Raw genomic sequence first — 12,089 nt, 5'->3', positions numbered from 1 at the left:
AGATTTAAATTTTTGTCCCAAGTTAGCGGAACGGGAGACTTTGTGAGAAAAAAATTAAAAATATCAATTTCCGCTAACTTGTGCCAAAAAAAAAAAAATTCTATGAACTCGCCATGCCCCTCATTGAATACCTTGGGGTGTCTTCTTTCCAAAATGGGGTCACATGTGGGGTATTTATACTGCCCTGGCATTCTAGGGGCCCCAAAGCGTGAGAAGAAGTCTGGTATCCAAATGTCTAAAAATGCCCTCCTAAAAGGAATTTGGGCACCTTTGCGCATCTAGGCTGCAAAAAAGTGTCACACATCTGGTATCTCCGTACTCAGGAGAAGTTGAGGAATGTGTTTTGGGGTGTCATTTTACATATACCCATGCTGGGTGAGAGAAATATCTTGGTCAAATGCCAACTTTGTAAAAAAAAATGGGAAAAGTTGTCTTTTGTCAAGATATTTCTCTCACCCAGCAAGGGTATATGTAAAATGACACCCCAAAACACATTCCCCAACTTCTCCTGAATACGGCGATACCACATGTGTGACACTTTTTTGCAGCCTAGGTGGGCAAAGGGGCCCATATTCCAAAGAGCACCTTTAGGATTTCACAGGTCATTTACCTACTTACCACACATTAGGGCCCCTGGAAAATGCCAGGGCAGTATAACTACCCCACAAGTGACCCCATTTTGGAAAGAAGACACCCCAAGGTATTCCGTGAGGGGCATGGCGAGTTCCTAGAATTTTTTATTTTTTGTCACAAGTTAGTGGAAAATGCAGATTTTTTTTTTTTCATACAAAGTCTCATATTCCACTAACTTGTGACAAAAAATAAAAACTTCCATGAACTCACTATGCCCATCAGCGAATACCTTGGGGTCTCTTCTTTCCAAAATGGGGTCACTTGTGGGGTAGTTATACTGCCCTGGCATTCTAGGGGCCCAAATGTGTGGTAAGGAGTTTGAAATCATATTCTGTAAAAAATGACCTGTGAAATCCAAAAGGTGCTCTTTGGAATATGGGCCCCTTTGCCCACCTAGGCTGCAAAAAAGTGTCACACATCTGGTATCTCCATACTCAGGAGAAGTTGGGGAATGTGTTTTGGGGTGTCATTTTACATATACCCATGCTGGGTGAGAGAAATATCTTGGCAAAAGACAACTTCTCCCATTTTTTTATACAAAGTTGGCATTTGACCAAGATATTTATCTCACCCAGCATGGGTATATGTAAAAAGACACCCCAAAACACATTCCTCAACTTCTCCTGAATACAGAGATACCAGATGTGTGACACTTTTTTGCAGCCTAGGTGGGCAAAGGGGCCCATATTCCAAAGAGCACCTTTTGGATTTCACAGGTCATTTTTTACAGAATTTGATTTCAAACTCCTTACCACACATTTGGGCCCCTAGAATGCCAGGGCAGTATAACTACCCCACAAGTGACCCCATTTTGGAAAGAAGAGACCCCAAGGTATTCGCTGATGGGCATAGTGAGTTCATGGAAGTTTTTATTTTTTGTCACAAGTTAGTGGAATATGAGACTTTGTATGAAAAAAATAAAAATAAAACAAATCATCATTTTCTACTAACTTGTGACAAAAAATAAAAAATTCTAGGAACTTGCCATGCCCCTCACGGAATACCTTGGGGTGTCTTCTTTCCAAAATGGGGTCACTTGTGGGGTATTTATACTGCCCTGGCATTCTAGGGGCCCAAATGTGTGGTAAGGAGTTTGAAATCAAATTTTGTAAAAAATGACCTGTGAAATCCGAAAGGTGCTCTTTGGAATATGGGCCCCTTTGCCCACCTAGGCTGCAAAAAAGTGTCACACATCTGGTATCTCCGTACTCAGGAGAAGTTGGGGAATGTGTTTTGGGGTGTCATTTTACATATACCCATGCTGGGTGAGAGAAATATCTTGGCAAAAGACAACTTTTCCCATTTTTTTTATACAAAGTTGGCATTTGACCAAGATATTTCTCTCACCCAGCATGGGTATATATAAAATGACACCCCAAAACACATTCCACACCTTCTTCTGAGTACGGAGATACCAGATGTGTGACACTTTTTTGCAGCCTAGGTGGGCAAAGGGGCCCATATTCCAAAGAGCACCTTTCGGATTTCACAGGTCATTTTTTACAGAATTTGATTTCAAACTCCTTACCACACATTTGGGCCCCTAGAATGCCAGGGCAGTATAACCACCCCACAAGTGACCCCATTTTGGAAAGAAGAGACCCCAAGGTATTTCGTGATGGGCATAGTGAGTTCATAGAAGTTTTTATTTTTTGTCACAACATAGTGGAATATGAGACTTTGTAAGAAAAAAAAAAAATCATCATTTTCCGCTAACTTGTGACAAAAAATAAAAAGTTCTATGAACTCACTATGCCCATCAGCGAATACCTTAGGGTGTGTACTTTCCGAAATGGGGTCATTTGTGGGGTGTTTGTACTGTCTGGGCATTGTAGAACCTCAGGAAACATGACAGGTGCTCAGAAAGTCAGAGCTGCTTCAAAAAGCGGAAATTCACATTTTTGTACCATAGTTTGTAAACCCTATAACTTTTACCCAAACCATTTTTTTTTTACCCAAACATTTTTTTTTTATCAAAGACATGTAGAACAATAAATTTAGAGCAAAATTTATATATGGATGTCGTTTTTTTTGCAAAATTTTACAACTGAAAGTGAAAAATGTCATTTTTTTGCAAAAAAATCGTTAAATTTCGATTAATAACAAAAAAAGTAAAAATGTCAGCAGCAATGAAATACCACCAAATGAAAGCTCTATTAGTGAGAAGAAAAGGAGGTAAAATTCATTTGGGTGGTAAGTTGCATGACCGAGCAATAAACGGTGAAAGTAGTGTAGGTCAGAAGTGTAAAAAGTGGCCTGGTCTTTCAGGGTGTTTAAGCACTGGGGGCTGAGGTGGTTAAAGTCAATCTATAAGTTCAAAGAAAAGGGGAACATGTCGGGAAAGAAACACAGGTGGCAAGTTAGACAATCTCCTCTGTTCCACATTCAGGCCTCTTGCACATGGCTGTATGGCTTTTTCAGTATTTTGTGGTCCGCAAAAAATGGATCCTGATAGAACAGTACGATCCTTGTCCTTTATGCGGACAATAATAGGACATGTTATATATTTGAACAGAACGGAAAAACGGAAGGTATACGGAGTACCTTTTGTTTATTTTTGCGGATCCATTGAAATGAATGGTTCCGTATACGGAACGCAAAAAACGGAACAGAAACGGGAAAAAAACACGTTCAAAGAGGCCTCAACCAAATGAAATAAGCTATGGCTTCTCTGCTATTCCCAAATTACATATGTTATAATGTTACCAAAGGATCTGTGCCATCTTTCCTGCAGTAAACATGAGCCGCATGAAACATGTCTAGTAGTGGCATTAGGCAGTAAGATAGTGCTACAACGTAAAGCTCCAAAGGCTTTAGCCTAGTTGATATTAGTTACTAAATAGTCATTGTATCTTTTGGGCAACTTTTGGGATACCCTATTGTTGTTCAGAATGTTTTTGTATTTACTGAGATTATAAACAACTAGTTTCAAAAATGACAATTTGCTAAGCACCCCAATGTGGCATCTAGGAACTGGCTAAATATATGACGTTCATCTTCTGCTGATAATTATTTTGCTTGTTGGGAAAAATTGCTCTACCAGTCACATAAAAGCATTGTTCATTAGACCTGGCATTTGTCAGGTAGTAGTTGCACCCAGGCCCTAGTGCCTAGGTAGATTAAAGGAACGGTATTATAGATGGCACATAGTAGGTGAGGGTTCTATTACAGATTTTGCAGTGAGGGAGGTTCAAATACTAGAGTAAGGTTTGTGCCTCAAAGAATGTGAGCATGTTTGAGGATATAGCACACTATACCCCCTACCCCATCTCAAATCCATAAGTGTATGTCAGTCTAGGAAGCAAAGAGCAAAATTACTAATTTAGAAACTGTTAGTTGCCTAGGATCCACATAATTAAACCCATTTATAGATAGGCATTTGACAAACAGGACATATAACATGGAAATACATTTGCCTGACACAATCCTTACATCTGTCAACCCTAGTAAACCATTCATATTTCCTGGTAGGGAAGACCCTTAGATTAAAAGTATACCTTTCTTCCACCAATCCATTGCTGCATTTAGAAGAGTTAAGGGTTTAAAAAATATGCAAATTAAGGCTTAAGTGTAAAAAGGGTGGGCCCTAGAAACTCTGAGCACCTTAGCCCCTTGTCTCTTCTTTCATCCACCTAGAAGCATGGTCAACTAAGTAGAGGGGGGAGTGTCCAGGGAAACGGAGCACTGGAGCTAAGCTTCAATAAGTGGTTAGGGCCCAACTTCAGTGTACTTAAACCCTGATTTGCATATTTTTCTAAATATCTATTTCTCCTTGAAGGGGTTATCTTAGATACCTCACAATCCTGTGTGATTGGCACCTCCAGGATCACAACAGGCAGCACATGAATAAGTTTGAATCTCTCATTAAAGTACTAGTGGGAGATTCAGACTCACACATGCACTGCCAGTTCAAATCTCAGACTGGAATCACATGCCAAAATACAAGATCTTACATCATCTCAAATAACAATTTTAATGCAGCAACAGATTGGGAGACAAAAGGTATGTTTTTAATCAGCAGGGTCAGCCCTGCTAGGCATTATGGCTGGTTTAATAGAGATGATCCTGCTTATATCTGTCCTTTAATTGTTCATGAATATGCCTCTTTCTTAAATAAACACATCCTTTGTTATTTGTTATTTTTTTGTTTTAAACAAGTCAAAATTGACTTAAAATGCAATAACAACACACACAAAACATTGTGAAACACATACTGTTCTTTGTAGAGTACTATTTGTATATGTATACAGCAACACAGCTCACCAGTTACAAAATTGTATGGGAGCAGAAAGAAACACACAAAGCCTTGCACATATAAATTCAGCCGAGATAGCAGAAATGTCAAAATGCTATTATGTCTACATTTACTGACAGCTCACTATGATTATATTGCTTTTTCAAAGTAAAGTAATATTTATTCAGTTACTCTGGAAAGCTAATACACTTTGATAAGACAGGTTACCTGAACAATGATGTACAATCCATACAGAATAACATATATGTAAGCCATCAAAAAAATAAATGAGATTGAATCATATTTAACTTACATCTTTCCCTTGAAGACCGGCATGACCAGTTTCTCCTTTCTCACCCTTTTCACCCTTAAAATAAAGTACATAAAAAAAAATAATATAAGAAATGCTGTATATTACCTAGTAAATATTTATCCCAGTCAACACGGAATCATTTTTAAAGATGTCCTCTGGTAATGATTAAAAATGGCCGCCAGAAACCTGTCCTAGAATGTGAGCAGGACTGGTTGCCTCCACTTGTAGAGCTGTCTAGGGAGGGGGTGAGAGGGAGGGTCTCACTACACATTGTGCTCTGGCACTTCCATATGCAGCACCTTTGCGAGTTTTCCTGTCAGGCTACTCAGCCATGATGAAATATCTTAGGCAGGATCACAACATTATCATCTATTGCGGAGCAGTGTTGTTGTGAGACCCTGCCCCTGAACCCCTCCCTGGGCAGCTCTGAAAGTGGTGGAAACCAGTCCTGCTCACATTCTAGGAAAGGTTACTGACAGATATTTTAATAAATTTCTGGAGCACCCCTTAAATAATGCATACAGATGGTAAATGAAAGATGATATATATTTTTTTTTCCCAGAATCTCACCATCATTGCAGATGTGTCACCTCCTTGCATGTGCTAAAATTGTGGCGGATCTTTATTTGTGTATAACATCTATTGTACACAAGTACCTTTATTGGCGACCTCACAGGTGTTTTTTTTAAGTGTACATAAAAGTAATATCTTGCTTCTGTATCAGCACTCAAAGCTTTTTTCCGAACTATTGCTCAGTCCTTTATAACAACACATCATTTTGTAATTTCAGACATGTTCAGTGGTATAACAATACCATCATTAGTTTTTCTACAGTAATATAGTACAAACCAGTTAGGATGCAAACATTACCCTGGATGATGTTCCACAACAATATCCTGAAATATTACATTCCAGCCAATGTGCCCTAACAATAGTTTGCAACTTCATGTTTTGTAGGATTACTTTTTAGTTGCCATCATAAGAGGACAGGATTAGAAGTACAGGTGGCACTTCTATAAAGCTGGAGGCAGGTGACAAAGGATCACACCAATGGTAATAGGTGATGGGGACAACTCACCTCCTCCCCATCCCTGCACAGTGACTTCTGCACAGGTCACAGAGCAACTTATAGGGGCAGCTTAGGCAAAATCATTGCCCTTGTAAACATAACATTAAATCAGAAAAATAAAGCATTCAAATATGTATTCAAGTGTTTTGTTTTGATCCAACATCAGTATTTTTTCAGTATGCAGTTTATCTATACCAGCTATGGTTCTGTTGGTAAAACATAAGTATGGGAAGGATATGTTCTTCAACCTTCAAGATAAGCTTGTGCATAATAGCGTCACTTAATCCATCTTGCTCAATTGTGTTATGACAAGGGTATATGGAACAATTATGGATACTCACAAAGACAGCCACTTCTCAACTTCTGTTGAGAGCTGCTAATGCAGCTGCTGATGACAGAGAATGTTTGTGACTCAGTTGAATATGTCCTATTTTCCTTCCACCTTGGTGCGTCACCAACTTTGGGTAGTCAGCTGCATAAATCCATGGTGCCTCCATATGAAAATATTCAGTATCCACAGAATCTACTTATGAATACATGGGTTCTTATAATAATTTTTTAATAATTTACAGTAGTTATAAATAAAATTTATAGAGTGAAGTGAATGCTTTCCATTTTAAGGTGTTCTCCGCTCTGGAAAACTGCTACTTTTTAGAAGGGTCCCATGATTGTAAGCTGGTCATACATTCTCCTCCTGCTGGGACTCCCAGCAATTAGTTGTAATCTGTGGGAAAACATGTCAAATTTCCCTGCTGCACCACCACAGGGAAAACTCAGTATAACGGAACACTCAAATTAATTAGAGATGAGCAAATCGATTCATATGAATCGATTTATTCACCAAAACAGACTTCTTGAGCAGCAAGTGGTTAGCCCTGCTGTTCAAGAGGTCCCCTCCCACTTCATTGACAGGACCAGACATCTCTGCTCATGTGCCACTATTCGGAGCAATGGTGCTGGCATGACATTGACAGGGCCAGGCAAGATTTCCTGCCTTCAATCAAGCGGGAGCCTCATGAGTAGTGTTGATCACGAATATCCGAATTAAAATTTTTTAGCGCGAATATAGGTACTTCGAAAATTCATGAATATTTCGAATATAGTGATCTATATTCGGAATTTCGAATATTCAATTTTTTTTTTCATCATTACACATGATCCCTCCCTGCTTCTAGCTTGTGGGCCAATGAAGAGGCTGCAGTATATTTGACTTTAGGAGTAGTGTTGTTTGCGAATTTTCGTAATGCTAATTTTTATTGCGAATTTTTCAACTTACAACTATTAGACAAAGAAGATTATAGCACTATATTAGCTAATTTGCTCTATATTCGTTTTTTTTCGAATATTCGCTATATTGCTATATATTCTTGTTTTAGAATATTACGAATATTTGAAAAAAAGAAGTTATAGCAATATAGCGAATATTCGAGAGAAAAAAACGAATATAGAGCAATTTAGCTAATATAGTGCTATAATCTTTTTTTTAATAGTTGTAATTTTTTTCCAATCTGAACTTCAGATGAAAAAAAAAATTACAACTATTAGACAAAGAAGATTATAGCACTATATTAGCTAAATTGCTCTATATTCGTTTTTTTTTCGAATATTTGCTATATTGCTATATATTCTTGTTTTAGAATATTACAAATATTCGAAAAAACGAAGTTATAGCAATATAGCGAATATTAAAAAAAAAATATGAATATAGAGCAATTTAGCTAATATAGTGCAATAATCTTCTTTGTCTAATAGTTGTAAGTTGAAAAATTAGCATATTACACGATCATTACCTTGCCGATTTTTCTAGTAAAAAAATCGTAGAATATAACGAATATTCGAATTTGCAAATATTTGGCGAATATTCTACAAAATATTTGCGAAATATTGCGAATTCGAATATGACCCCTGCCGCTCATCACTACTCATGAGCAGCAGGGACAACCCTTCTCTGCTCAAGAAGTCTGCTTTGATGAGCTAATCGATTTGTACGAATTGATAGTACTGCTTCTCGAGAGTTATAAACACTCTTTGTAATCACTCCACACTGCCCATGGAATAGGAACCTTAAACAGAGGACCTTCCCCTCTATTGACTTACAAATCTGTAAAAGGGAATCTGAAAATATTCCCTATATTAATAGTACCACACATTAAACAGTGTTGATTTACTTGGTTGAGTAGGAAAGGATTTATGTTCTTTATTAGTGATGGACGAACATCTGCCCGGACGGTTCGCGAACGTGATCGCGCGAACGCGATCAAATGTTCGCGAACCGCAAGTTTGCGGCGGGTCCCATTCATTTTAATGGAGGCGAACTTGAAAAACCTTCAGCTCATATTTGCAGCCAAGAAATAATTACTAGAAGTGCACAAATAGTCCCACAACATGGACAGTGGCATACCAGATTTTATTCGAATTTGCGATCTCCATTCATTATTTTTTTCAATGCGAAATATCGGAATATAAATTTCGCATACGCGTATGCGCAAATGCACTATACAGTACCCAAATGCACTATAAAGAAAGTATATTGGTATATAACACCCCGCTTCAATCAGTTTTTAGCGGGGGGCGACTGGTATATCACACCAGTAGAAACTATTTGTTCCAATAACGCTTGTCCCTCTATATACCTGCAGTATCACAGCAGAACCGCACACAACTGCCGCACAATACAAATGCACTGTAATATACTTTCTTACATAGAAAGTATATTATAACATTGTACAAGGAAGGGATTCTTTATATTCGCAAGCAGAGCCCTTGTAGCACTCAGTGGATATTTTTCTGGAGTAGGGTTCCTACCCCTTTTAACAATTAGTACAAAAACTCCAGTTAGACCGTATTGGATGCAACTTGTTTATTTTGTGTTCAAAGTTGGTTGCTGCGGCGAGGTAACATTTTGGCAACTCTGTGCCTTCATCAGACTGCAGCAAGAAATAAATATAGTATCTATATCATTCAATATGACAGCGGATATTCAATGCACATTTGTATATAGGAAAAATAAATAATTTATTCACTTATTTTCACTTATGTATTTTTCCTATATACAAATGTGCATTGAATATCCGCTGTCATATTGAATGATATAGATACTATATTTATTTCTTGCTGCAGTCTGATGAAGGCACAGAGTTGCCGAAACGATACCTCGCCGCAGCAACCAACTTTGAACACAAAATAAACAAGTTGCATATACGGTCTAACTGGAGTTTTTGTACTAATTGTACAAGGAAGGAAATCCATTAGAATATACATAAAGAAATCTAAAACGTAACCTTTGTTACTATGAGGTTCCATTCACACATCCGTAAGTGTTTTGCGGATCCGCAAAACACGGACACCGGCAATGTGCATTCTGCAATTTGTGGACCGCACATCGCCGGCACTATAATAGAAAATGCCTAATCTTGTCTGCAATTGCGGACAAGAATAGAACATGTTCTATTTTTTTGCGGAAAAAGAAACACAGATGCGGAAGTGCAGATCCGCAAACACGGATGCGGACAGCACATTCCGGCCCCATTAAAAATAAATGGGTCTGCACCGGTTCCGCAAAATTGCGGAACGGATGCGGACCCATTTTGCGGACGTGTGAATGGAAAAGATATCCTTCAAAATGAAAATAAATTAAATTATTAAAGTTAAGCAAAAAGCATAGATGTGGTAGGCAATAACATGTGCTCGGTGGCACTAAATCAGGTGCTCGGCGGCACCAAATCAGAAACCATATGTCCTACCACAATCCGGGGGGTTCCAGTGCACATCCATGAATCCCGGAGGAAATGCAAAAAAACATGTATCCCTGGGCTAGATGATGATGTGGTATTGAAAGACAGGGTGGGCAAAGAACTGTCCCTGATATTGCCCTACAGGGGGGTGCTATTCTGGCCCTGATAGACTAACCACAGACCACCCGCACTGATAAGAGCGACCCCGTCCGGAACCTTACCCTAAATAAAAATGGCCCTAGTAAGCCGCTAGCCCCTAGGACCCTGACTTCCAGGTGATCACTATATAGATCTATGTGTTTTTGACTCATTATAAAAGTATATTATAAGTAAATCGCACCCCTCTGTGTATCACATTCACACCTATCGATAGCACACCTATACCAGTCCTTAAAAAGACTTTTGTGGCCCTATTAGCTAGCGTTTGGTGTCCCTAACAGCCTGTCCCTGCTCCACACAGCAACCTCTCCCTACACTGGCAAAACACTGAATGTAAAATGCTGGCCTGATCAGGTTTATTTATAAGGTAGGGGGTATGTCCATGTGCTAAAACGTCTCAATTGGCTGTCCTGTACCACCTGATGGATGTTTCATGGGTCAAAGTTCTTCACAATGTAAAAGAATATGGCGGGCGCGAATATCTCCAAATATTAGCATGTTCGGCGAATCGCAAACACGCAAATTTCGCCGCGAAACAACCGCCGGGCGAACCGCAAGGCCAATTTTCTATTCTTTATTAGTCGTGAGAAAATTAATTGACGTTGATCCGAATTTCATGAAAAATTTTATTTGCCGCAAAGCTGAATTTCCTTGTGTTTCGTGGTAACAAATCAATTTTGCCTGAAATGGAGGTATAAACAAAAAAATACATACTCACCTCATCCATTTCTGCGCGAAGAGGCCGTCACAGCCATCTTGATTGAAGATACCGTATGACGTTATCACGCTGGTCACCGTGCGAGAATTTGTGTGGTGTCTTCAATCAAGATGGCTACGATGGCCTCTACGCAATCAAATGGATAAGGCAAGTTTTTTTTTTTTACCCTGATTAACCCCTGAAAGGCCTAAATGGTAACCTCAGATGCCAAGATCAATGATGGGGGGGCCAAGCGATCGCTGTTCCCTGTCAATGCAGCTGCAACATACAAATACAGTCAGGTCCATAAATATTGGGACATCGACACAATTCTAACATTTTTGGCTCTATATACCACCACAATGGATTTGAAATGAAACTAACAAGATGTGCTTTAACTGCAGACTGTCAGCTTTCATTTGAGGGTATTTACATCCAAATCAGGTGAACAGTGTAGGAATTACAACAGTTTGCATATGTGCCTCCCACTTGTTAAGGGACCAAAAGTAATGGGACAGAATAATAATCATAAATCAAGCTTTCACTTTTTAATACTTGGTTGCAAATCCTTTGCAGTCAATTACAGCCTGAAGTCTGGAATGCATAGACACCAGACGCTGGGTTTCATCCCTGGTGATGCTCTGCCAGGCCTCTACTGCAACTGTCTTCGGTTCCTGCATGTTCTTGGGGCATTTTCCCTTCAGTTTTGTCTTCAGCAAGTGAAATGCATGCTCAATCGGATTCAGGTCAGGTGATTGACTTGGCAATTGCATAACATTCCACTTCTTTCCCTTAAAAAACTCTTTGGTTGCTTTTGCAGTATACTTTGGGTCATTTTCCATCTGCACTGTGAAGCGCCATCCAATGAGTTCTGAAGTATTTGGCTGAATATGAGCAGATAATATTGCCCGAAACACTTCAGAATTCATCCTGCTGCTTTTGTCAGCAGTCACATCATCAATAAATACAATAGAACCAGTTCCATTGGCAGCCATACATGCCCACGCCATGGCACTACCAACACCATGCTTCACTGATTAGGTGGTATGCTTAGGATCATGAGCAGTTCCTTTCCTTATCCATACTCTTCTCTTCCCATCACTCTGGTACAGATCTCATCTGTTCATAGGATGTTGTTCCAGAACTGTGAAGGCTTTTTTTAGATGTCGTTTGGCAAACTATAATCTGGCCTTCCTGTTTTTGAGGCTCACCCATGGTTTACATCTTGTGGTGAACCCTCTGTATTCACT

The 12,089-nt window shown here is 39.1% G+C and overlaps 1 protein-coding gene across 1 annotated transcript in view; it reads right to left on the bottom strand.

The window, feature by feature from the left end:
- LOC120998111 (collagen alpha-1(XIX) chain-like) overlaps positions 1 to 12,089 on the bottom strand; it is an 861,475-nt gene that overhangs the window by 257,879 nt on the left and 591,507 nt on the right. Inside the window, exon 13 of the mRNA XM_040428630.1 lies at positions 5,181 to 5,234. Coding sequence (XP_040284564.1) covers positions 5,181 to 5,234 — 54 coding nt within the window. The remainder of the gene's footprint in view (positions 1 to 5,180; positions 5,235 to 12,089) is intronic.

This window comes from Bufo bufo, chromosome 4 (genome assembly GCF_905171765.1).
Source record: "Bufo bufo chromosome 4, aBufBuf1.1, whole genome shotgun sequence".
Taxonomy (NCBI): domain Eukaryota; kingdom Metazoa; phylum Chordata; class Amphibia; order Anura; family Bufonidae; genus Bufo; species Bufo bufo.
Note: the sequence above shows the minus strand (reverse complement) of the source record. Positions and strands in the feature narration are given on the sequence as shown.